Below are 26,600 nucleotides of genomic sequence, written 5' to 3'. Positions count from 1 at the left end.
TGTGTGTGTGTGTGTGTGTGTGTGTGTGTGTGTGTGTGCGCGCGCGCGCGCCTGTGTGACTCCTCCTGGCCTGTGCATTACAGGCCCATGCTGGCTGTGGTGACTGCTGCTGTTGCCATGACAGCAGCAGCAGCAGCAGCAGCAGCAACAGCACAGTCTCCGGCCGTGCAGAGGGTGAGTGGGATGGCCCGTCCTCATCTCTCCATCCTGTCTCAGACAAAAAGACCGCACCCCGGCCAAACAGCCCACCACTCGTCGCATTATGGAGAAAACTGAATGCATATGTTTGTTTTCCTCTGTGTCGTGTGGTTGGCAATCATTTGAATCGGTGAACTGGCCTGGAGTACAATGAGTCGCCGTGGACGAAAGATCTTGACAATCACTGAGGAGATTTGACTGGAGATGAATGGGAGCATCAGGTTGCTGTCACTTCTCACGTTGGGTTCTGGGACCTCCAACGTTGCAGGACAAAATAGAAGCATGTCCCGCATCAAAATAAATGTGTGCGCGTGTGAGGTCATGTATTTAAAACCTGAGTGGCCCAAGGAAAGAAACTATCCCTTATCCTGCTGGTGCATGTTTTAGGGGTCCTGTATTTTCCTCCCTGAGGGCACCGGGAGGGAGGAATAGACTGGCAGGAGGAAGGGAAGGGTCCTTGATGACCCTCGGGCACTCCCTGAGGCAGTGCTGGTTGTACTGCTCCTGCAGACTGGCCACTTCAAGGCCAGTGATGGATTGAGCCCTGTGGGCCACTTTATGGAAATTTCCTCTCAACTGTACAACTGCTATAAGACACACTGATTTGCTGGAGTAATAATAGATTTGTGAAACTATAGTTTTTCATTAAAAACCATTAAAAATACTGAAAAATAGATTGATTTGGTTAGTGTAAGAAAAAGCCCTTTTGGACCAAATCCAAAAATATAATTTAAAGGTATATATTGCACATATTTTGTCAAGATATTGCTATAAACTGAAAATCCATTTCAAATCACGGAATGAATACGTGCAGATGTTGTTTGATGATAAATGTGCTAAAGAGGAAAGAGATATGGAAATGTGTCTTTTTACCAGGCCCGTTTTATTGTTTAACAGTGATATCTTCACCTTTACTTATTGCTTGAATTTGAAACCTGTGAAAAACCTCTCCATTTTACTCATTTAAGGCCCTTCAAGTGCTGCAGCAAAATGAATCATTTAGTATTTTGCTCAATACAACTGAAGAGGTGAAGGTTTTTTTCGTTTGGTTGGTTGTTTTTTTTCTCGTTCTGGTCTTTTATCAAAACAATCTTAGAAAAAAACATATGGATAAAGAAAATATGAGACAGGATTACAGTGTTACAGTGACTGTCGTGGGTGGCGATTAGTGCAAAATAAAACAGCATTTACTGATATTTTCTTCCCAGTAATAACTGTCAGTTTGAAACCTTTCTGCGTTTTTTACGGTGGTCAAACGTCCACATACTGAACAGGGCTCACATGGTTCTGCGGTAATACACTGATCTCTCTCATCCTCCGAGGGCGGCTCATCCCTCAGCACCACCATCCACCCAGTTCAGCTGTCAGACCTGTAGGCAGGGTCACGCCTCCTCACTCCTAATGGGGCAAAACTGCTGTAATTACGTTCACGAGCACTTTCCGTCACCACGGGGTGGACAACTCCTGTTCTGGAGGGCCACAGCAAGGGCTGATCTCACTCTGAAATTGCCCACATTCAGTTGGGGCGAGGAGCCCCCCTCTTCAAACCTCAGGCCTGGTGACAGCAGCTGCACACACTGACCTGCAGCGCCAACCTCAGAATTAACTGAGGACCATCCCACATTTGTCTCCTCACATGCTCATGGTGTCCTGGAGTGAAAAAAGTGCTCAGCCCTCCCCCCAGCATTCAAGGCTTGCACTCTGCATGTTTATGAAGTCAACATGCTGTTTTCTATAAATCTGAAAAACATATTTGTGCTTATGTAGAAAACGGATGAATTCCATTAAATGGAGTTACAAATTGTGGTTCTTACCTGAACTGCTTGTGCTCAAGAAGTAATAAAACGGCACTCAGGGCAGCAAGGATTGCTGGAGTCTGTCCAGGGTGTCACTGGGCGAGGGCAGGGTACACCCTGAAGTCGCCATGACAGGGCCACATAGAACGAGAAACAACCATTTAGAATGTACTTGGATTATTAATAAAAAAAAAAACTAAAAACTCTTTTCAAACCCTGTTATATACTTCAATATTTAAGAAAATTGCTTCTATTTGAGGATATTTATTTCCTTTATGATCTGTAGTAGTATAATAAAAACTGAGTATAGCCTAGTTAGTATAGTAAGGTATAGTAAAGTATATGCATATAATCTCTAACTCACATTCTGCCTTTTATTTTGTATGCCTTTCTGAAACGTTAAGTTGTTAGGTCGGTTTTTAAAAATTAATGATATATTTCATGATGATACGCCTGCAAAACCTTTGCGTTAAAGAGACTCAGAGGTAAATAGACCAAGACGTGAGGCAGCCTTCAGGTTTAAAAGCTAATAGAATTTAAATCAAAGCCGTACTATGATACAGTACTGGAGGGACTGTACTTTAAAGGAATTTCTACCACTGACTGTACATTCACACACTTCTCCACACACTCGTACTTCCTCCTCTGGGGTATTTACACCGCTAACAAAGAGAGTGTCTGCGGATCTGGCAGTACAGACCTCTCTTGTGTAGTTGTAACATAAACAAACAAAATCAGTGTTTCATTTGGGTTCAACCACCCCAGCAAAGCTTCTGGGAGTTAGGGGGTAGGATGGAATAGGATGGGGAGGGTTGCGTGAGTGCGCGTGTGCGTGCGTGTGAAACAGAGACAGACAGTGACACAGAGCTGGGAGTGTTCCACTGAATAGGAGAAGGAGAGGCAGATGCACTGTGAGGGTGAGTGGTGGTGAATCAGCCTCAGCTGGCTGACAAGTTTACTCTGATTGGCCCGGTGTTGATCTAACTTGACTGATAAAGTCTGAGTGACAATTTGAGAACTATACTGCCTTCTGATGGTTAAGCAGGAAACTGCACTTTCTATTGTGACTCCTCTATTTGGAGAACGGGATCTCTTCTCACACTGGATCATTCACACACATTCTAGAACATGAATGAAATGCGGGTGAAATATTTGGAAGATTTACGAATCTATTCAACAGTAAATGTGGAAATGAAAATGGCATATTATGCAATGAAACTGAATTGATATTAAACTGAGTGATTAGGTTCTTTTCAAGCTTTGGTTGCTTTGTAAATTGGAATAATTTGCCAAAAATGTCATTTTCAAGACTGAATAGATTATTCTTGTATTTGATAAATACTTTAATGATAATCTCATGGATGACAATGAATTAATTAGAAAATGTGTGCACAGAAAAGTGCATAGCTTCTCATTATCGTTCATATCCATAGATGCGGCTGTCATTTAAAATACTTTTCAAATGGCCAATGCAAAACCATAACCTCAAAATTGAGCTTGGATATAAACAGATACCATATTTTTGTATACATTTATTGTAATGTGATGTAACTACAGTGTGACTTTTCCGTGAGTCATTGCTACATTCATTCACGGTCTGTATTTACTGTGTCAAGGTACAGTGTGTAAAATTCAGTCACCTAGGGCTCAGACTCTAGATTGTGCCGCTCATTTGCTCCCCCTCCCAAGCTTCAACGGAAACACAGTGGCCTTCGTGCACAAAAAACAACGTCCTCGACAACAAGTGTGTCAACTTCTTCATCTCATTCTGAGGTTCCCATAAATGCACCTATTCAAAAAAATTGTTTAACTACACAAGGCAGCCAGTATTGTTTTTATCTGACACTGGTAATACTAAACTACCAGCACCAGCTGCCTGCTGCCTGTGTGAGCACCCAGTGCTAACGCTAGCTGCCTGCACGTCACGTGCACTTTGCAGTGTTTTCTACACTGCTCAAATGCTTGTTACAGGCCTCTCTGCCTAGTTCTGTCTGACGTTTCCAAACTATTACTCCAGAAATTGGATATGATTTACCTAGCAACAGTAAATATAGGGGACGGGACTTTGCGAAAGGTGAACTGTAAATATAGCTTATATAATTTCACTCAGTACAGTATTTATGCCAAATATGCACAAAGACACATTTCAGGAACAGCCATTTGTTCTCAGCATCTGGTTTATTTGAGGACGATGTGAGCGTCCAACCGAAATTACAAAACATGCTATCAGGCGCGCTGGATTGTCCGACTGCTTTAGAAACATGGCGGAGCAGGACGGCGACTATGCGAGCAGGACCCTTGCTATATGAATGTATAAAAGAACCGTTCTGTGGTTAGGAAAAACCAAACTGCATTTTTTTTTCTCGCAGCAATTGTACACTTAAATCTAGACACATTATAAACGCTGTACCTTTAAGCACAGGAGCAACAGAACAATGGAAACTATTTACTGTGAGAACACGATGATCACAAACATTTTTTTTATAGATTTTCTTAAACCTGAGTTAATTCCTACACCGAAACCTAAATGGCAATTGTGGAACATTGATTCGTTAAATGAAGCATTTAGCACACATGTGGTTTATTTAGCCTATTGACAGAAATCTTTTACTCCTATCACCTATTACATAGATTTTGGACAAGTGTGTGTGTGTGAATGTCTATATATGTGTGTTGTGTTTTTTTTTAAATGTATTTATTTTTAAATCAGAATGATTCCGATAAAGGTCACCTGAAGCCAAAAATAATCTATTTATAACAGCGGTAGTGAATTTATGGACAGGACCTATAAAAAACAAAAAAGAAGAAGCTTTTTTTTTTTATCATTTTGAAATCTTTTTCAATATTTTTTTCATATTGACATTACTAGTGATGTGTGGCAGCACAGCAGCTGCCTATTTGCAGTCTATTATATCAGCTGTCTTTGTCTGTTCACAGAGCCACCATAACGACGGGCCAGAAGTTGCTTTCACCAGCTAGGCACGGTGAGGGGCTGCACTGCGACATGAACGCACACTGACAGCCTTACGGGACCGTGAGGCAGGGAGGCAGGGAGGCAGGGAGGCAGGCAGCTGTGGGTCAGGGCCCGGGGTGGATACAGGCCATTGGGACAGCACAGCCAAGGAGATGACAGGATGGGCACAGTCGCCATGGAAACGCAAGCGGCCCAGGCAAATCGTGGCAACTGGTAACTAAGTAACAGGAAACGGCGGACCACGGAGGGCGATGAATCTGGTTAATCATGGGGGACAGAGGGGAGGAAGGGAGGGACCACGACAGAGAGATAAGGGCCGCCAGTTCTGGATCACTGCAGACCCCCGTCCTCTCTGAGGAGGGAGCGATTCAGTGCCCCCCCCCCACCCCCCCGCCCGCCCGCACACACGTGCACTGCATTGACACTGGATTAGTGTCAGCGAGGGAAGCAGCCTCCACCCGTCCTCCGCCATCATTTTCTTTGTTAATCCATGAGGGGGTGTAAATGAGCAGACACTACAGGGAGCGGAGAGAGGAGCTGGAGAGCAAGCCTTGAAAATTGAGCTTTTGTGCGACAGAGTGTTGATAATAAAGAGGCTACCATCAAATAGAGGTAGAATTAAAATCAGAATAACATCTGGTTTACAAGTTTCGGGCTACTGCTTAACTGTTGGCGAACCACTATTCTGATTCAGTTAATTTTTAAACAGGCTAATGAAATAAATCCAATGGCTGGCGATGATGGTAATGAGCTCTGTATACTCTGGAAGTTGTTCAAAACTTTGTATCTTAATGGTGCCAAAATACAAACTTTTGTATACAAAGAATTTCCCAAGATTAATGTGATGATGAGTGGAAGTGACTTAAAAAAACAACAACCTATAAAATAAAACAAAATAAAACCTTGGTTAAATACAAAATTATAGTTTAAGGGAATACATTTTCTGATTGATGCATTTTGGAATCTGACTCCACAATAATTGAATTAACTTTAAAGATACATACTAAACAAATTACCAAAATAAATATTAAATACCCACTTAACACATCATATTCAAAAACATCTTATGTTTATGTGTTTATTGTGAGCCTTGGTGTTCACTTGTGTTTGATGTGAAGTGGTTGTACACTGCAGTTTAGAAGGAGTTGCGGCACTTTGAGCAGTTTTAGAGAAGTCAACTACATCTCTGCAGTCTGCGAGGGGCCCGCAGAGGAAGCCTGTTAGCTCTGCACAAAAGCAAATTGTGTTCGTGACCCTGGTGACCTAACCACGACTCATAACTAAAACTTTATCTTTGACACAACATCTGCTTCTGAAACTGGCAGCTTTGGGTGAGTTCCTTGAATGAAATCCTGCCAGTGGAGTAAGGAAAAAAAAAAGTGGCTTGAAATCTCACTGCGACCACTGGTGAGGACCTTTTCACTTTGCAACAAGCCAATCTCTCTTTTTCCTCATTATGCAGGCACAACTTGCAAAAAGGTGTGCCAGAAACAACTGCTTCTGATGGTGCTGATACTCAAATCTCGGCAGCTGTGACAGGTTCACCGTGAGGAGACACAAACACTCACTGCTGAACAAACACTCTGCAGCTTTGACTCCTCTCTCCTGATTGGTTGGGACATACTTGAAGTGGCCTCTTGCAGCTACGCTGACATTCACTTTACCATGACTGCGTGACACATTGGATTGCACGTGACAGGCTCTGCCCTCTTAGCCTTATCTCCTAAATGCCCCTCTGACCTTTGACTCTGTTTTCTTCCACTTTGCAGACTTTCTTTCCCCATTCCCAACTGTTTTTCTTTACTTCTCAGCTCTTCCACTTCTCTACAAATGCATGTCTGTACGTCTCTCAGGACACGGCTATTTTTTTTTTCTTAACTGAGTATTTTGAAGTGACATTTCTTCCTTGTTCTTGTCATGCAGCAGTATCATCCATCCAAATAAATCTGCCTCGACTGCCACATCAACTGTGCTGTCGTTGCACTAGCCTGGCTCACAATCACTTCCTCATCATGTTCTTCTGTTTTTTTTGGGGGGGGGAGGGGGAAGCTTGCACCGGAAATATCTTGCCTTTGTCATAATTGAAATGCGCTGTAGTGGAATAGAGTTTTTAAAAATGGATAAACAAAATCTCAAATTTCAAGTCTTAGCGATCCAGCTGGGAAAAAAGTTGTAAAAAGAAGAAAAAGAACAAAGAACGTTTTTATTTCTCAAAGAGACAGAATTTAACGTTGGATGTTTTGTGTGAGGAAAATAACTTCATAAATTGGAATCATTAACAGCTATAGCAGATTTTCAAATAAAAAATGAATTAAAAGAGTAAATTTTCAGCTGCAGGTTGAAGATTTATTCAAAGAGACAAGGAAGACAGGAATGATTACAATATGTGTTTTTTACTCTTCCATCTCTTATACTGCGTTCCACCCATTCTAAAACAGTTTACATGTGAATCAAGCAATTTTTGGTAAAGCCCAATTTTACTAAGAAAATTTGTCTAAATGGGTTTTACGTTCTCTGCACATGCAACACCCTCTACCATAAACTCTCAAACCACGTGACGAAAGACTCCCTTAAATGGGGAAAAAATAAGAAACCTTAAAATCACAGAGGAATCCTTTTCTCTAGGATGGATAAATGTACAATGCGTGTCATATGCCACATATGCTGTATATAAATTATTTAGATTGATAGATTGATAGATTTTTAGATTACCTGTATCTTTTTAGATATTTTTTTTTTAAGGAATTCTTATATCTCCTTTTTGAAGGTTGAAGAATGGATCTTTGTGGCAATGCTATCGGTGTTGAGATTAGTCAAATATTCATGACTGAGGAAATGTTAAGGCAAGTTGGTGAAAGTTAAAACTATCCTCTTTGAAGTGCTTTTGACCTGTAGAATTTATAGTGGATCTAGTATGTCGCCTTTTGTATGCAAATTGACAATTCAGGCCGCTGAATTCTTTTGACAAACATCTCAATACAACACCTATCATTAAATAATCTGTTCTTTTGAACACTTAAGTCAATCTAAGGAATGCTGTCTTTTGGGAGGATGGGCTTCGGAGACGTGGCAAGACAAAGAAAGCTTTCACTGACCTCTGTGACCCTGCCGTGGGCTACTACCATAGCGGTGGGCTACTACCATAGCGGATCTACAGCTACAACTGATGATGTAAAAAAAAACAAAAAAAACCCTGTGTTGTCTGTGATGACATCATGCAGATGAAATTTTTTGTTTTGTATCATGGCAACCTTCCCCCCCCACACACATATGAAGATGTATCCATAAATAGTATGCTGAGAACATTACTCCAGACACAAAGTCATCAGGGGTCATTTAGGTCTCTTTTAAAGTGTTCACTTTGGTTCATTTATAGTCTAGACTTCAACAGCAGGAAAATGAATCACATGAATGCACATCAACCCTTAAATCTTTACCCTCTTTTTTTGCACTTAAAAATGGTGTTCACACATGTGAAGTTATCTTTACAAAGAGTATTTTTATTTTTAAAGTTCTGATTATGCCGATGTAATTAAAAGGCTGCCTTTTTAAACCGTTGCAACCAATGAAACGACTACAGGCACTATCTTGATTCTGACGGGTTTTTTGTTTGTTTTGTTTTTATGTTAGGCATATAGGAACGTCAGGGCGGCTCCAACCGCGGAATGTGGTTTTAAGGGTATAGGTTAATTCTTAAATTCGCGATTTTCCAACCGAGGCAGTACTATTATATCACGAGAACCAAGATTTTCCGTGTGAATGCTGTAGTGACACGTACCCTCTACTACCGGTGCTAATTGTTACACATGATAAGTCTCGCGTTAGCAGGGACAAAAATGGGAAGCTAAAGGTGTCTTAACTTATGTTCGACACATTGGGGTTTAAAGACAAAACTTCAGCGGTAGCTGGTAGGAATACCATCGCTCATTCGGTGGCGTTAACGATCCCATAAAAGCCCATGAGCTGTTTATGAATGTACGAATGCGAATATAAACTATAATATAAATATAGGTCATGTCGCTAGCTGTTAGCAGCCGCGGTGGTTACGGCGTGTGGCTAGGACTGTTGGCGAACCACTATTCTGATTCAGTTCATTTTTAAACAGGCTAATGAAATAAATCCAATGGCTGGCGATGATGGCAATGAGCTCTGTATACTCTGGAAGTTGTTCAAAACTTTGTATCTTAATGGTGCCAATGGTGCAAATGGCGACGTATTTCGTGTCCGCCATTTTGCGATAAATAATGGCCAAGAACTGAAACGTGGCTCACTGTACTGGTTCTTTGGTACCTACATGGTATTAGTAGTTTGACATTTTGGGCAAAGGGGCGACCGTATTTTGATTACCGAAAATCAGGAAGCTTGGCCAGGCAATGAGACAATTCAACTTGAATTTCCTTCGGGATTAATATAAGTATCAATCAAATGATACTTGAAGATTACTCGACGATTTCAATATATTTAAAGTACACCTCGTCTGTATGGATATACGATTATGTTGGCGTTAATTTATAACTGAGTAAAAAAAAAAAAAAAAAAAAAAAAGTACAGGATTTGGGCCATGTCGAATGGTCGACAAGAACGGCCATTCTGGCCCGCCATTTGAACAGGTTCATACCACTAGTTGCAGTTTGCATTTTGGTTAGCATCCACTTATTGTAAGCGGTTACTTCAACCCAACGTTACTTTTAATATGAATGGTTTTGTTTGTAGTTGTTGTTGTAAATGCATCAAGTACAATTGTCAACTTAACCCACAGAGCCACCACGAAAGGGCCCCCCTAACGCTACTCACCGTGCCATCCCCGGATGAGGAGGGTGGACGTCACCATCGCCGCTCTGCCTATCGGAGAAAGTAGTTCGAGGAGGAGGCCGGAGGACCACTAGCAGGGGAAACCACGGTGAGTTGCTAAGTTTTCTTTTCCTCACACTCCCGCTTTCACTCTCCACGCTTTCAAAACAAAGACGAGCTTGAGGTGAGGTACGATTAGTCTTATTGTCGGATCCGGCCTTTTAGAATCACTATTATTGTGTGGTCAACCTTGTTCTTTCTTTCAACACAAAGACCGGCTCGTACGAGAGCGAGATCAGCATGCAGAAGCGAGAGCCGGGCAGAATTTTGACTTCCTACCGGCTGCTGTTAACTTCGGGCAGCCTTCTGTTTACGCTGCCGTGTACAAAGCGTTTGAACCCGCATCTGTTACTTGGTTGCATGATATTGAATTGAATTTTTAATATGCCTGGTCGCTCCGTTTGCAGCGTGAAACAGCTTTTGCAGCACGCTACCAGGCTGTAGTAGCAGCCCGAGCCGCTCAGGTAAAGCAAAGCCTCTGTGTAACAACAATCAATGGGAAAGGCTCAGTCGGCTCGGCAGGGCAATGCCACAGTGTCGTGTGAAAATGCACAGTTATCTGGGTTTTTAAGTCAAGCGGCGAGGCTCGTTGTTTAGTCGAAGCGAAAGTTGCACGTTCGCGGCAAAAGTGGACAACGCGAGACTTGGCGCACGCCTCTCCGTGTGTCGAAATGGGAGGAGACGCGATGGCAGCGTGTCACCAGCAGCACGGCCTGGGAGCACTCGAGCGGCCGCACATGGCGACACACACGGGGCCACAAGTCTGCAAATGACACACAAATGCGAGTGGTGTTTGACAAAGAGCCCTCTTCCTTGATCCCCCCGCACGGTTAGACAAAGGGATCACCCAGCGACACACACACACACACACACACACACACACACACACACACACACACACACACACACAGACCACCACCACCAGGCATCCTGTAAAAAAAAAAAAAAAACTCCCCTCGCAACCCTACTAGTCAGTTATGATAGGCCAGAGCCAGGAAGTTTTAACTATTGACAGGACAGATGTGTTTTTCCAAACACTGACTACTTGTTCACTGAAGTGTTTTTCTTGTCGTGTTTTCCTAAAGATCCTAACATGGCAGGTGCAGAGGTAATAATTCCAAATTCCTTGAAGATTAAGTCCAACCGTTTTCATATGGTGTCCTGGCTCAACAACCTGCTGAAAACAAACTTCAGAGATGTGCGCAATGCTGGTTCAGGTGAGTAATAAGTACAAGTAAAAAAAAAAACTAGTGTGTTACTATTTTATATAGCACCGGTTATTTGAACGTATGCAGACAAGACTAAAATGCTAGGCTAAAATGTAGATATTTACAGCTTGTGTTGGTTGGTAAGTAAAATAGTTATTGGTTATTTCATGTAATTGCTATTGTTTTTTTCCAACAAACATCTTCAACAGCAACACATCCGTCTCTTATCTTTGTATTCTTTCCATCGTCCACCAGGTGCATGTTATTGCCAGATCTTTGACTGCATTATTCCAGGCTCTGTTGACATGTCAAAGGTGAAGTTTGATGCACAAACTGAGGATGACTACCGGCATAACTTCAGCCTCCTTCTTGATGCCTTCAGCAAGAACAATATCCCTGTGGTATGCACTGTTTTTTTGCATTGGAGTGTTTTTAAATATGTATCAATTATGTTCATTTAAAGAATTATCTTTAAAATACATTTTGAAGTAATGTAAGATGTAGGGTACACTATTTTCACACGAAATATACTCCATTAAAAATTGCAAGATGAATATTTGTTCCAAGAGATATTCAGACATGTCCCGCTACACAGTATAGGTATTCCCCACAAAACACCAATGTGATCAACAACAAGTAGAAAAATGGATTATTTGTTTGGCTAACTGCCAGCCACCAAAGTTGCAGTGATTTAAAAAAAAAAAAAAAAAAAAAAAAAAAAAAAGTGTTATGTATTAACTTTGATCACTGCATCCATTTTCAATGTTGAAATTAACATGTTTAATCTTCTCTTCGTTAGCCCATTCCGGTTGAAGAGCTCATTAAAGGAGAGTTTAAAAGCAGCTTCAAGACCTTGAAGTGGTTCAAAATTTTTTACACTGCTAATGTGGCAAATGCAGAATACGATCCCGTTAAGGCTCGTGGCGGTCTTGACATAAGCCCACTGGAAACAGCAGGTAAGTGTAACTCGCATTGTCTTTTGAAGGATCATGTTGAGTACAGTAATGGTGCAGTATGATTTTCTTTCTCTTTTAGAAACAAAAGAAGAACAAAGCAATCTAATGAAAGCATTTTCTTACAATGAAAAATGGAAGGGCATTTTTGACTGGGTTGGCCAAAGCTCTTTTGGAGACAAACACACCTACTGTCGTACTTGTAAAACGCATATTTTCACATTTCACAAAGGCATCATTGCACTCAAGCAACACACGGAATCAGTCACGCACATGGAGAAAACTTCCATTGGAAATGAAAGAGAACCGTCTGATCCGCTGCCAAGTGGTGATGCTGCTCTTCAGTCCGTCCACCAAAACTGTGACGAAGCCTCTGCGACTGGCCAAAAGGAGTCTCAATGTTTGCCGCAGTGCAATGTGGGGGCACAGAACAAGAAGGATATCAAGACTGTGTGCCAGCTTACTCCTTACCGTGTATATGTGCGTGAAGGAGGTGCCCAGTCAAAGGAATCCTCAGTCTCCGTGTTTTTGGGGTCTTTTGACGTCAAAGCTGCCCAACACAACATTCAGTTTTTGGAAACCCTCCCGTCAGCGGATGATGGGAAAGATCAAACTGCAAAGGCCGTGGTGGAGACCTTGAAGAAATCTGGGTTACCCGCTTGTAACATTGCCGCTTTCTATGCCAGCGGTAGTAAAGCAACCTCACATCAGATTTACTCTCGTCTCAGGGAATTCAACCCAAACATAGTAGCCTTTGGTTGGATGGACACTATTGCCGATACTGCCTGCCAAACTGGGATCAAGGCACTGTCTAGTCAGGTTCAGGAGTTAATGGTGGACATCCATGCCCACCACTCCTCCTCCACTACCAAGAACAGCAGTGTCGAAGCTCTGATGTCTGGCATCTGCTCGAGCAGCCCATCGTTTCCTCTCAATACCAGCTGCCTTGCGGTCCATTTTTTTGTCTCAAAGTCACTGGAGATGTGGCAAAATCTCATTCTGTACTACAAGTCTTGCGACGAGGGCGACCACAAAGCCAAATCAATCTACTCCAGGCTGCAGGAACCCAAAGTCAGGGCAACATTTATGTTCCTGGAAGAGGCGCTGAAGCCTCTGTGCACTTTCCAGGGTATTCTGCAGACAGAAAGGGGTGGTGAAATGGTGAATATTTTGCTCATTCTGGAAGAAGCCAGCAGCCTGCTGTACACTTACTCCTCCTACTTCCTTCGGCCACAAGCCATCTTTCGTTTCCTTAAAGAGCACAATGTACAAATCTTAAATAATAAGAAATTCCAGCTGCCGAGCCCTGAGCTTTATTTGGACGAGAAAGCGGTAGAGGACTTAAATCAATCGGAGAATTCTGATGTCATGGAACTGATGAAGCAGGAAGCGTTGGCTTTCTACGTCGCACTCACAGAATGCATCGCTGCGAAGCTGCCTCTAAACGAGGGGCTGCTCAGGGCTGTGGTTCAGCTGCTTGACCCTGACAATAGACAGAAAGTGTCCGGGAGGGCAGTCGGAGATCTCGGTACCAGTTTGGGAATCTGTCGCACCCCCGAGGAGGCCACCCAGCTCACAAGTGAATATCTCAAGTATCAGATTGCTGAGGCGGAAGAAGGTGGCGAGGCGGGGTTGGTTCCCCTTTCCCTGGAGGAACATTGGGCCAGCGTTCTAAAGGACCTTAAGCTGTCTTCATTCTTCAGGAAGCTCGTTCTGACCCTTTTCTCTTTCACCTGTCCTCCCCTTGAGTGCCAGAAAATTTTAACAGAGGTAAAAAAAAAAAAAAACAACAACAAATAAATGAAAACGAAATTCTTCATTCGGTTTCAAAATTTGTAATTTATTTTCATTTGTCTTGTGTGTGTGATAGATGCGTTCCAGTGAGAGTCACTTCCACCAAGTAAGCCAATCTGAGGACAGTACTGACGAGTACAGCAACCTCCCAGGTAAATCTGACGAGGAGAAAACCAATTCTTCATAAAAAGCAAAAATCGTTGGAAGACTTTATGATGTACAAGTTATTGCACCATTGATTTACTAATTTTAGCAAAACTTTTTATTGCCAGTGAAGCCTTGTGAAGTCCGTCTCTTAAAGATCACAGGTAAGTGAATGATTTTTCACCTTTCTGGTATTTGTTTAATCAAAATTATTATTAAATCTTTGTCACTCAAATGATCATTGTGGAAGATTTAGTGGTGTCTAATGGTAACAGCAATACAAATGGTTTGCTTTGTTTATTAATGTCCATGATTTATATATGCATTTGGTTTACTGCGGAAACAACGCAGGTGGCAATTACTATTATTCTATGTAAACTACCTTTTTAGTCCAATCTGTTCCACTAGATCCCTGTCAATAGTACCACACATTAGGCATTTGGTCGTATGCTCATGCATTTGTGCCAACACTAAATTTATTGACACAATGTTCTCTTACAGTGAATGAAAGTGACAACGGTGCATATTACGACTCGTGCATGGAGGTAAATATTTTCCATCTGTTCTTCTTTTCAATTCACACATCTGCGTACAAAAGAGAAAACTTGCCAATGGAAAAAAAAGTTTTATGCTACAATAAAACAAACAAAAACCAACAGGCAGAACATGGGGTTGCAGTTAATGATTATGAATTCATCATTAGACAACATTCAATTTTTTTCCCATGTATTTAGAGTTAATAACCCAATGTCTTGTGCAATAATGTTTGTGTGTGTGTGCGCATATGCATTTTGTGTGTTGCTCCAGTGTGTTATGAGAGTATTTTGTCTGTCAGGAAACCAACAGGGGTCAGTTTGGTTGGGAGAGCACCTTGCGCCAGAAGCCACTGGCTCGCACAATGTATCAGGCTGGCTCATGCCAATGGCCGAAATCCGGCGGCGTCAATAAGAACAAGAGGCAAAGTTTGACATCCCAAGATGATCTGGTAGGTATCCTGCCAGAAAACCCCTGAGCTGCGGCTGCCCTCCAGCCTTTTTGTGACGCTCTTTGCTTTTCTTAAGCTAAGTTCCAAGAGGTGGTTGTTATACATTTTATATAAACTTCAAAAAGGTAGAAGTGAAACTCAAATTATTTACAGTTAGTCTTTCTTGCTTCCTGAGGTTAAAAATATATAAATGAATGCAGTTACTGAACAGCAGCTCTAAGCTAAGTCTCCATGAAGGACTTAGCTGGTTTCTTTGCCACCTCAAATTTAAACCTGGCTCAAATAAAATGACTCCACAGACTTTTTAACGCATGATTGTTGATTGTGTTACAGTCCGAGGAGTCATCACCTGCCGGTAAACATACACGGAAAGGCAGACGGAAACATGCCTACCAGGTAACACGCTGGCAGTCAAAGTCGCAGTGCAGTGTTGTCGTCAAACTCTTGGTTCGTGAATCATCACTACTTTTTATTGTCACTCGTGCCTGCAGGACGGAAAGGGGTTCGCTATCGGAGAACTGGTTTGGGGGAAAGTGCAGGGATTTTCCTGGTGGCCTGGCATGGTTGTGCCGTGGAAGACCAAGTCCTCACCTCCTGGCTTGCGAAGGGTGGAGTGGTTTGGAGATGGGATGTTTTCAGAGGTAAGAAGACCACGATTTTACTCTACCAGTCAAAAGTTTGGACACACCTTCTCATGCAATTTTATTTTTTATTTTTACAACTTTCTGCACTGCAGATAGATACTGCAGACATCAAATTTATGTGCAAGATATATGTAATTATGCAGCAAAGAAAAACACGCTAAATAACTGTAAATATGCTTTTTATGAAAGGTGGCTATTTTGAAGAATTTGAATATAAAACTTGCCATTTTACACTTTTATTGTTTCCTACATCTGAGGACCGCGATAGAGAGATAATCCCATGTGTTTTCATACATAGTTTTGATGCCTTCAGTGAGAAACTGCAATGTCTATAGTCATTAGAATGAAAGAAAAGACATTACATTCATAAGCTGTGTCCAAACTTTTTCATTGGTATTGTACGTTCAGTACACTTTGCAGGCATCCAAAGGGATTTTAACTAACAAAGGGGTTTTCATTCAGATATACGCACAAGATCTGATGCTTTTCGGTGCCTTCAGCAAGTGCTTCTGCAAAAACTCCTTTGCCAGTTTACCCACCTACAAGGAAGCGATCTATCAGATCATTGAGGTAAGAGACAGCACAGAAATACAAACAATTGAGGGTGGTTTTAAATCAGACGACCGTACATCTTTCTTTGACTGACTGAGGCAGAAGCTAAATGCTTATATACGCCTCGCCTACACACAAACAATAATAATAATAATAATTATAATTATAATAATGATGGTGAAGACTTTTATTTTACCAACAAAAACGTGATATGAATTCAAATAATATAAAAAAATTTTAAAAAAACTTAATTCCTGCATATATCCCTCAAAGATATCTTTACAGACCAATGTTTTAAAAACCATAAGAAAAGAAAAAACACTTTCTGGGAATGGCCTTTGTTTGTCTCAGAACATTATTTGCACAATTGCACATGTGATAAATCAGTCTCAGAAATGGTTGTTGTTTCCAGTTAGCAGGTGAAAGGTGTTCAAAGTCGTTTGCCGCAGAGGGCACAACACGAGACCAAGAGCTGAAGCTCATGCTGGACTGGGCTTTCACTGGGTTTCCACCCAGAGGATCAGAGGGCTTTGCACCAATTGGTATGTGAACATCTGTGTCCATTTGTTTATGTCATCATGATCATTATATTAATTTTATGAGAAAGCAAAGTTTTCCTCTTTCTTGTCGTGTCGTATTTGTCATCTTCTCATCATCATTTTTTTTGGGGGGTTTGATCTTTCAGAAGCTCCACTTCAAACCTCTTCTGACTCGAGCCTCTCTGACCAGCAGCCACCTGCAAAAAGGAAATACGTTTTAAAAAATAAGGCACACACAGTCGTCAACACCTACAACAGAGGTCGGTTTTTTTTCCATCAAGCATTTACTCCTACATTGATTTTGATGATGCAAATAATATGTTTTTATCATTAGTGACTCCCAGTCTGTGTTTGTTTTGGTCTTGAACATTACAGAGTCAATTATAGAACGGATGAATAAGGAACGCAAAACAATTGAACGTAAGTTATCTTTGCAAATGTAAAATAATTCCGACCTTATTGGGCCTAATTTCCCATTGACGGCATTCATTTTAACCGCGAGGAGTCAACCATTTGCTCTTCCAGATTTTTGCTTGTCGTGTGGCTCATCCGAGATTGCTGTTCAGCACCCGTTGTTTGAAGGCGGTCTTTGTCTGAAATGCAAGGTAACGCGTCGACCTAACCGATGTTTTTCTGCCTTTTCTGCTCCGCTTCCCTTCATTGCAACACCCCAGTCTGTCTGTGTCTAACCTCCATTTGAAAACACTGCTGCGCCAACATAACCGAGTGCTGCAAAAAAAAGCCCATATCGCTGTTTGCAGGAGAACTTCTCAGAGACGTTATACCGCTACGATGAAGACGGCTACCAGTCGTACTGCACCGTGTGCTGCGCCGGCTTGGAGGTCATCCTGTGTGGCAACGCCAGCTGCTGCAGGTATAGGCAGATACATGATGTGATTTGATTTGATATGCGTGTTCTTTTTCAGTGGGAATGCGTGGCATTGCAGCCCACTGTGTAGTGACGGCACATTGCATTTTTAAACCTTCTCAAAAACTGTCAAAGTAATGAAAAGGGCAATGACTGTACACTAGCAGTCAAAAGTTTGGACAGACCTTATGAATTTAATGCCTTTTCTTTCATTCTAATGACCATTGACATTGCAGTTTCTCACTGAAGGCGTCAAGACTACGTATGAACACACATGGAATTAAGTAGGAAACAATAAAGGTGTAAAATAACTCAAACATGTTTAATATTTAAATTCTTCAAAATAGCCACCTTTCATATAAACTATACTTCCCCAGAGTTTTTTTTGTCTTCAGTATCTATATCAGCGTAGAAAGTTGTAAAGGTAAAACAAATGTATAAGAAGCTTTGTTCGAACGTTTGGCTGGTAGTGTAGATGAAGTGATTCCACACTTGTGAAAATAACAAACATTTTGCTAACCAGGCTTGAGGTTTTTCCATTGAGGTCCATTATTACACATTACAATACTTCATACACCTGCTTGGTTTTTTTTTTGTGTCTCACTGAAAATTCTGTTCCCTTTGTGGGAAGTCAAGACCCCATATTCCATTTCAGTTTTTTTTTCATTTGTCGTTTGTTTTTTTTCTTGCGCGGCAGATGTTTCTGCAAGGACTGTCTTGACATCCTGGTCGGCCCCGGGACTTTTGACAAGCTCAAAGATGTCGATCCTTGGAGCTGCTACTTTTGCAAGCCTTCACTCTGCGACGGAAATCTCAAACTCAGACCCGACTGGAGCACCAAGATTCAAGACTTCTTCGTCAACAACAGCGCCATGGAGTTTGTACGTACCACCCTCGAGCCCCCTTCAGATGCACCTCACACCCGTTTTAATTAGAAGAATTACAAGAATACAACATCAAGAGGGTGCAAACTGCAAAGTGTTCTATCAGGAAGATCCTCCACTGTGAAAACCTACAAGAAGTATATTTGTCTTCACATTGTTATTAAAAGTGCGTTCTGTTTCTCACAGGAGCCTCACAGAATTTATCCCTCTATTCCTGCCGACCAGCGCCGACCCATCAAAGTGCTCTCACTGTTCGACGGCATCGCAACAGGTTGGTTTTTATTTCAGCATTTTTGGAGTTTTTTTCCGCAGGACTTTGAGCCTGCGGAAGCTTCAGTCTGACTAAAGCCATTTTCTCAAAGCGGAGATGTGGTCTGTAAAAGGGCGAGCAAACTTTTAATTAGAATTAACATCTGAATTTCTTTAGTTAATATTTTCTTGTTTTTTCCATGTTTAAAATTCTGTCATTTTGCATTTGAAAACAGTTTTTTATGTCCATCTCAATGTAAAGCAATTCTTACCGTTGTGTTTTCTACGCCTAAGTAAAATGTACCTGATCCTCTCATCGATTGCTCGCTTTAAAACACTGTTCACACTGCGACAGGATACCTGGTGCTCAGAGACCTGGGCTTCAAGATTGACCACTACATCGCCTCTGAGATTTGTGACGATTCCATTGCCGTGGGGATGGTCAAGCATGCGGGGAAGATCGAGTACGTCAACGACGTTCGCACCATCACGCGGAAACACGTGAGTGGGAGCTGCACAGGGTTTCCTGTTTTTTTTTTTCTCCTTTTTAATTCAATATAACCAATCAATCTAACCCATAGGTGTCAAGCTCCGGCCTTTGGGCTAAATTTGACCCGCAGTCTAAATGTATTTGGCCCGCGAGTCCAATACAAAATCCGTACTAGACCGGCATTGTCCAGCACATGTAACCGCTAACACTACAAATCCCAGAATGCTCTGCTGTCAATCAGGAGATGATGTTCATTGAAGTATGTTATTATGACTTCATTGGTTTATTGCTGTTATTTTATTTCAAAATTTATTGTTTATCGCGTGGAAAGAGGCCACTGTTGAAATTTAAATCAGAAGACTGCAAATAAAAAAAGGGCCTTACGATTTTTATTTACATTTTATTTATTTTAATTTGAAATTTGATTTGCATGCATGCAATATGAAGTTATTTGTTGTATAGTGTTAAGCTTTACTTGTTCCATAATCAGTGTTGAAGGAAACCTTGTTTGGGGTCCATATGAAAAGGTTCACTGTTATATATCTGTTATATCAATAAATATCAATGTTGGCCTGCGACTTTGGCACCACTGCGTATTTGAGTTGGACACCCCTGATCTGACCAATCCCACCTTAAATATGGTCTCCGTTTCTGATTTAAAACAAAAAACAAAAAAAAATCTTTCTTTTTTTTTATTTAACAAAAATGGCCGTAAATTCTTGACATGTATGAACTGAGCTGAAGTTGTATGTTGCAGCTGGCTGAGTGGGGCCCTTTTGATCTTCTGATCGGAGGCAGTCCATGCAACGACCTGTCGATGGTCAACCCGCTGCGAAAAGGATTATTTGGTATGCAGCTTCCACCACAGACTAACCAGCTTGGAACATACACGACCCGGCGTGTTGCAGCCAGTACTCTGACTCCTTCCACTTGTTCCTCCTTGTTCATCCTGCAGAGGGAACCGGAAGACTCTTCTTTGAGTTCTACCGCATATTGACCCTGTTGAAACCAAAGGAAGGAGACGACCGTCCGTTCTTCTGGCTCTTTGAGAACGTGGTCTTCATGAATGCCAACGACAAGTCGGACATTTGCAGGTTCCTGGAGGTAACTGCTGCTAACTCGATTCAAAGTAAAGTTAAAGTACATTTTATGGTTGGATAAAACTCCATGAATTGAATTGAAACGTTGCCTTTTTTTTTTCCTCCAGTGCAACCCAATCCTGATCGATGCTATAAAGGTCAGCCCTGCTCACAGGGCTCGCTACTTTTGGGGAAACATCCCAGGCATGAAGAGGTGTGTTGTCACACTAAATCATAATTATTTTCTCGACTATTTTCAACATTTTTCCACTAAGGCATTAAAAAATAAAATCCTTCTTCTTTCCTCTCTAGGTCACTTGCTACGTCTCTGGATGACAAAGTTTCTCTCCAGGATTGTCTGGAATCCGGACGCGAGGCAAAGGTAGAAACCTATTATTCCAACTTTGTATTGTAAAAGCAGTTCTGCTGTGCTGCGATAACCTTGCATTGCAAATATTGTCTGTCCGGTATTTTGCACCTGCACTTTAACAAAGGGCTCTAAATCTAGAAAGACGAAAGTCTGGTACGCTGAGCCTTTGCTGTCTGACACCCATCCAACCCCATGTCTCCTCCTACAGTTCGAAAAGGTCCGCACCATCACAACAAAGTCCAACTCCATTCGGCAGGGCAAGACGGGACCACTTCCTGTCAACATGAACGGAAAGGAGGACTACTTGTGGTGCACCGAAATGGAACAGTAAGAAAAGCTTTTCTGAAGTTGGTTTTGAATTAAGCTTCATCCAGAAATTATTGAATTGAATTGTGTGTCCTGCAATGCCAGACATTTTCTTTCTCTCTCTCTCTCTCTCTCTCTCTCTCTCTCTCTCTCTCTCTCTCTCTCTATACATACATACATACATACATACATATATATATATATATATATATATATATATATATATATATATATATATATATATATACATATATACATATATATATATATATGTATATATATGTATATATATATATATATATATATATATACACATAATTTTAAATTGCCTTCTTCTTTTAAGTAAAAAAAGGGAAATTGCCTGCAAAGCCAATCAAAACAGCTCTGCGACCCACTTTTGGGTCTCAACCCACCAGTTGAGAAACGCTGGTTTAGCTCATTTAGTCCGTGACCGTTGAGAGCAGTGCACTTGGGAGTCACGGCATGTATTCAGCTCACGCATGTGATGTGTTTGCAGGATCTTTGGCTTCCCCAAACACTACACTGACGTCAACAACATGGGTCGCATGCAGCGGCAGAAAGTGCTGGGCCGCTCCTGGAGCGTCCCAGTCATCCGCCACCTCTTCGCACCGCTCAAGGATTATTTCATGTGCGAATAATGAATGTGAAGCCAGCCTTTGCTCCCGCTCCGCAGCAGCAGCGGGGGGGAAAACCCTCTGCCTTACCGCACTCCTAAGTCACACTCCCTGGTGTGCCTTTGCTTTTAGTGTGGACTGTTTCATCGAGGAATACTGAGTTGTTTTTTTTAAAATTTCCGTGGTCCGCTATCACCAGCCGGCACAGACACTTTTAAGGTTGTTGTTCTTTTTTTTTTTAAAGTGTTTTTTGTTTGTTTCTTTGTTTTATGGGGGGGGAGGGTGTTATCGGATTACAGCAATGTAATCAAATTCTAATGGTGCTCTACACAGGGGCCTGAATCGCAAAAAAAACAGATCAGGCAAGCCATTTCTGGGCCTCATGAACGTATTTTACATCGGAAGAATATGGTATGACAGTGATTGTGCTTTTTAAACTGTACGTTATTTTATTTTAATACCATTGGCGTATACAATGCATTTTTACTGATACCTGCACATTTTAACAACTTAGTTTTTTTTTTTATATTTTGATTGTACTGTACACATATGGTGCTATCGAGCCACAAAAGAGCATTGCATTGTGATTCAGGCCCTTGATCTCTACCTCAACATTGGTTATTTGGTTAAAAATCTGCAGTTACATCTTTTTTTTTTTTTTTTATCCTATATTTAATTTATGAGAAACTGAAAAATTGTTTGCATATTTTCTGTTCACGAGTTGTTTGTTGTAGCAGGGAAGAGTCATCATACTAATCATTAGCTTTAATTATTTTCCATCAATGAGTTGATGGGTAGATGATTTTATATCTATTTTTAAAAATTGTTTTAACCAAACTATGACATGTCAACCATTTCATCCAGTTCATGCTAACAAACAAAAACTGGAATCTAACCTAGTACAAAACCAAAAACAAGTTGTGTTTTTTACCGTGATCATTTAAAAAAAAAAAAAAAAAAAACAATATTTAAACTGGAGACACCTTTGAATGGCTGTAGTAATACAGCACTGCCGCTTCCTTCAAAAGACATTTTAGCTGCATCTTTTCCAACATATCTGTACTAGTCTGGAGATTGTTTATCATCCCTGTTATATCTGGACTGTTCTAATATTAGATTTTCTTTAAACAAAGCTTACATTTTTTTCTAAATGTTTTTTACCCTTATGTTTTATGTTCAAATATAGGTATACTGTGATGGACATGGTCAGTTTTGTTTGCTAGAGACCAACCAATCAAGTGATCAAGCAAGGAACTACTCAATATTGATTCTAGTAACGGTAATAATTGTTTGATTCTGCTCCCTAACACCACTGTGATGTGTAAGGAATTGGTTGCAGGCCAGTCTTTTAACACAGAGATGAAAACCATACCTTTGCAAGTTTGACCAGTCTGTTGTTTTGTCCTCCCTGGAAATATTTTGACCGTTTGATAACTTACTGTCTGTACTGTTCAGGATTGACTAAAATCCATTTGTAACCCTTAGTCAATATAAGACGGCGTCGCTGCCCTGAGTTGTTAGATGGTTGCCTGTGACCGACCACTTGTTGCTACTTGCATTGCTGCACCTCTTTGCAACATCAGTGGAGGTAAACTAGGACTCTCCTGCTGTGGTCAGCACTTTTACCTCATAGATGGTTTTGGGATTTGGACTCCCGACGGGGCTGTGCTGTTGATGCTACTGTAACAGGTGCAGTTTGGGTTTGTGTTATGCTTGTTTTACCTCTTCTTTTACCTGGCACCAGCTAAAAGTGAGCCTTTTTATGCCTAAGTGTTACCTTGATCATTCTTATGAAAGTAATTGACTTAGAAAAGAAAGTGTTAGCATGATGTGTAGCTAAATGAAAAGCTGATTAATGGAATGTTGGGAAAATTTAAATAAAGTCTTTTCCTCAGGCATCGAGCCAGTGTCTCCCTGTGTGTATTGGCAATTTATACAATTTACTTTGCAACTAATGAATCTCATGTAGTAAGGCAGTATAAAAACAGCACCACCGATGATGAGTCCTTTAGTAAATGTTGAAAAAGGAGGATAGATAAAACACCAAATAGGAAGACTAGTGTTAAGCTTAATCAAGAAAAAAAAAATCACAAAAATCAACACATTTATTAAGGTCAGCATTGACGTGCTGTGAGACATCCTGTCAAACAGGCTGTTCATAATGCATGGACTGCATCACATTTAAAAAATGAAAAGAACGCAAGTACTCATTAAAAGGGGCAGGTTGTACGTGACGCATGAAGAATTTCATTGTGAGATTGTGTGTGTAGTAGTGCATTCAAGTGTACACAATTGTACACATTGTAGTCACAATGTTGCAGGGCATAACTGCAAAAAAATTAGGCTCACTGATAAAGGCCTGTGGATTGGTAGCTTTATCTGGTCAATACAAAATTTCAGTTCTGCAAGTAATAAACAATGACAGCTTTAGAAGAAGCCGAACAGTCCCTCCCTGCATGTGGGTTGGCAGAAATATAAAGCAGTGTCCTACACCAGGCTCATGATGAAAGACAGTAGATGGGTGAGTGTCCTCTTGGAAGCTTTGTGCCAAACGTCATTACTCAATATAGCTCTGTAGTTCAGTGCACCCTGAACTCCAGTGAGAACAAAACATCAATTGAATTTTGTTTTGTTTGAGTTCACAGTTCTGTCAGTGTGAGACGCCAGTCGGGGCCTCAGGATGTTTCCCAGGGCTTCAGAACCCTCCCCATCTGAGAAGGAGTGGGACTCTGGTTGCTGGGCGTGATTTCCAGTCGTTTCACTCCGGGTACCTCCTTCCCCTCCTGAACCAACCGCATCACCTCCGCAAAGGAGAGCTGCGTCGTCTCCGTCTCCGCGCAGGACTCTGCTGTCTGCTTATCACCGACACCAGGGAGGGAATCTAGAAGTGAGCTCTGGTCATGCTGCTCATCGTCCGTGTGATTCACCTGAGGGGAATCCGAGGTCCACTGTTTGTAGCTAGTCCGGTTAATTGGCTCCACAAACCTGGAGATGGCAGAGGAGGAGAGGGATGACAATTACTACATTAGAGGAATATTACCAAGACTAGCTCAAGATGCACAGTCTCTGGTAAATGCTGCTTGACCACCACAGTAATGTCGGTGCATCTGAAAATCTATAGGTGTAAATAAGTACAAATAAGCAATGAAAATCACTGTCAACATTTAAATTTTAAGGCTCAGGCCACAGTTGAAACAAGCACTGAAGATGATGTGGTTGGCAACGATCACATCATAGATAAACCTTTGGGATGTTAGCCACCTCAAATGAAGTTGGTGGGCTTTATTTTGTTGCAATTATTTTGTAATCACATTTTTTTATTTATATAGATTCAGAAATGGCAGTATCTTAAAAAATAAAATTATGAAAAATATTTTATTATTCATGAAGTCTTGAGAGGTTTGGGTGAACTCTGTAAACTCAGATAAAAATAAATAATATGTTGAATATTTATATATCTGTATCCAACCTTGGTAATTCATTGTTGATAATTACTGAGATCTTAAGTTAAAAAAAAAAAAAAAAAAAAAAGGTAGGTGACCCCTGCTCTATATACAGTAGTATTCAATGTAGGGACGGGGCTGTCGAAGAGAATACTGAGTTGCTGTAAAGGGAACCACAGAATTCAAGACAATGGACAGAATCTGCAGGGATAATGTCAGCCTTTTTTCTACTCTGCTGCCAGTATGTAGCACAAACTCCCGATAAGCCCCCTGTGGTTAAACCGGGGGTCCTACTCACTAGTCTTTTGTTTGTTTATTTTATTCATCATCTCAACGTGTGTTACTCAGTCAATATACGAGTCTAAACGGCCTTCCCGCAGACCCGGTGAGGAGAAGTCACTTCCTGTATTGGAAACACATTCACAGCTGACTGAAAAAAAACATGCGTTTTTCCTAAATCGGGGAAATTTATTTTATAATTTGATTTAAGGACGAAGCTTCAGCGTCGTTTATGTGCGGCAAATCAACTCCCACACCTGTTATAAAAGAACAGTTTCATGTCCCGTAGTTTGTCTCCCTCGGCGCTGCCCTGTAAAGTCTTCAGTCCGTCCTGGAATCGTTGGTCGGCCGCGAAATCATAAGACTCAAACCTTGAGAAGACAGACTCCATTTAGAACCGATTTAGGGGGTTTAATTCGACCCACTGAGAAGAGGACATGCATGGATGTACTGAAGCAACTGAGACAAGAAGAGCGGACGAACATTTCCGGCATCTTCTTTATTTATAACCAACAAATCTTGTTAAAGACGAAAGGCGAAGCGGCCGAAGGCGGAAGGTTCTCGCTGTAGCGCCCCTATAGGCGAGTAGCAGTACTGTAACACAGTGGAATTTCTATCCTGAACTGAACAAACTTGATCCCCCTCCATTTGCTTCAGCTGTTACAAATAGAACATTAGTCTTGAACATCATCGTGTTGGCTGACGAAGTGAAATGTTTAACGAATTTCCTAAAGCAGTATGAATAAAGGTGCAACATTACGTAGAATCTTTTTTTTTATTATCATGCATATAAAAATTGGCCATGTTTACAGGCTAGATAATTCTTAGTTGTATTGACAATGTTATAGACAGTTCACAATAAGCATATTTATTTGTGTATAATTCAGGGAATACAAGTATAATAACATTTCTAATGTAATTCAACTAATGTTGGTTATACTGCAAACAGAACAGAAAATAAGTGCACAGCCAAAGATATTACAGCATTAATCACCTAATTACATATTTATTATTTGTGAACATCGGGATCAGCCCATGTAATAGATTTTTTTTTTCCTTCACTACATTTGTTCTTTACCGCTCTTCACTTCACCACCTATTTACTCTTTTAAAATTGGGCTTTAGTGAATTGATGTCCTTCCCATGGGATGTAACCCATATTGCTGTGTGTGTGTGTTATCCGTAACAGGGGACCAACATCGGTGTTGAATGGAAATGTGACACCGTGTCATTGTGCGATTCCTCCTGTCCCGCCGCTCTGGCCTTGACCACAGCCAGACAGCTGCCAGCGACAGGAGTCAAAGTGGTTCGCCTTGTCTGTTCCCATTAACCTTTCCAATAACTGGCTCTCATCTTCAG

At 41.2% G+C, this 26,600-nt stretch overlaps 1 protein-coding gene and 2 long non-coding RNA genes across 5 annotated transcripts; 2 read left to right on the top strand and 1 right to left on the bottom strand.

Annotated features, from left to right (window-relative positions):
- Positions 1-2,627: 2,627 nt before the first annotated feature.
- On the top strand, positions 2,628-5,874 carry LOC142898972 (uncharacterized). The gene is made up of 2 exons (XR_012928670.1): positions 2,628-2,911; positions 4,932-5,874. It is a non-coding gene; the product is annotated as an uncharacterized LOC142898972 (long non-coding RNA).
- A 3,853-nt stretch (positions 5,875-9,727) lies between these two features.
- Positions 9,728-23,421, top strand: LOC142898963 (uncharacterized). 3 transcript variants are annotated; one of them, XM_076042276.1, is made up of 26 exons: positions 9,728-9,868; positions 10,905-11,036; positions 11,283-11,428; positions 11,827-11,983; positions 12,063-13,750; positions 13,851-13,926; positions 14,047-14,082; positions 14,420-14,463; positions 14,754-14,903; positions 15,237-15,299; positions 15,395-15,544; positions 16,010-16,117; positions 16,512-16,641; positions 16,785-16,898; positions 17,014-17,058; positions 17,164-17,243; positions 17,400-17,512; positions 18,204-18,387; positions 18,577-18,661; positions 18,995-19,140; positions 19,887-19,977; positions 20,085-20,233; positions 20,337-20,422; positions 20,521-20,590; positions 20,787-20,905; positions 21,402-23,421. In XM_076042276.1, the coding sequence occupies exons 2-26, from the start codon at positions 10,913-10,915 to the stop codon at positions 21,541-21,543; spliced, it is 4,296 nt and encodes a 1,431-aa protein (XP_075898391.1). In that variant the 5' UTR covers positions 9,728-9,868; positions 10,905-10,912; the 3' UTR covers positions 21,544-23,421. The 3 variants fall into 3 exon arrangements, with proteins under 3 accessions (XP_075898391.1, XP_075898392.1, XP_075898390.1); XM_076042275.1 differs by lacking the exon at positions 9,728-9,868 and adding an exon at positions 10,534-10,648; XM_076042277.1 differs by lacking the exons at positions 9,728-9,868; positions 19,887-19,977; positions 20,085-20,233; ... (2 more) ...; positions 20,787-20,905; positions 21,402-23,421 and adding exons at positions 10,525-10,648; positions 19,221-19,739.
- Positions 23,422-23,424: 3 nt separating this feature from the next.
- LOC142898971 (uncharacterized) lies at positions 23,425-25,740 on the bottom strand. The gene is made up of 2 exons (XR_012928669.1): positions 25,499-25,740; positions 23,425-24,504 (listed from the first exon to the last, which is right to left on the bottom strand). It is a non-coding gene; the product is annotated as an uncharacterized LOC142898971 (long non-coding RNA).
- Between the last annotated feature and the right edge of the window lie 860 nt (positions 25,741-26,600).

This window comes from Nelusetta ayraudi, unplaced genomic scaffold (assembly GCF_046127955.1).
Source record: "Nelusetta ayraudi isolate G7.1 ecotype Tasmania unplaced genomic scaffold, CSIRO-AGI_Nayr_v1 ptg000070l, whole genome shotgun sequence".
Classification (NCBI taxonomy): Eukaryota; Metazoa; Chordata; class Actinopteri; order Tetraodontiformes; family Monacanthidae; genus Nelusetta; species Nelusetta ayraudi.
This window is presented reverse-complemented; position numbering and strand designations above follow the sequence as displayed.

What these genes read in the sequence shown, in the direction of transcription:
- LOC142898963 (XM_076042275.1), top strand. Translation starts at nt 10,600, where the DNA reads ATGCGAGTGGTGTTTGACAAAGAGCCCTCTTCCTTGATCCCCCCGCAC. An exon ending in GGCAACGCCAGCTGCTGCAG is followed by an intron (nt 17,513 to 18,203) that starts GTATAGGCAGAT and finishes CTTGCGCGGCAG; the next exon opens with ATGTTTCTGCAAGGACTGTC. An exon ending in TGGTGCACCGAAATGGAACA is followed by an intron (nt 20,906 to 21,401) that starts GTAAGAAAAGCT and finishes ATGTGTTTGCAG; the next exon opens with GATCTTTGGCTTCCCCAAAC.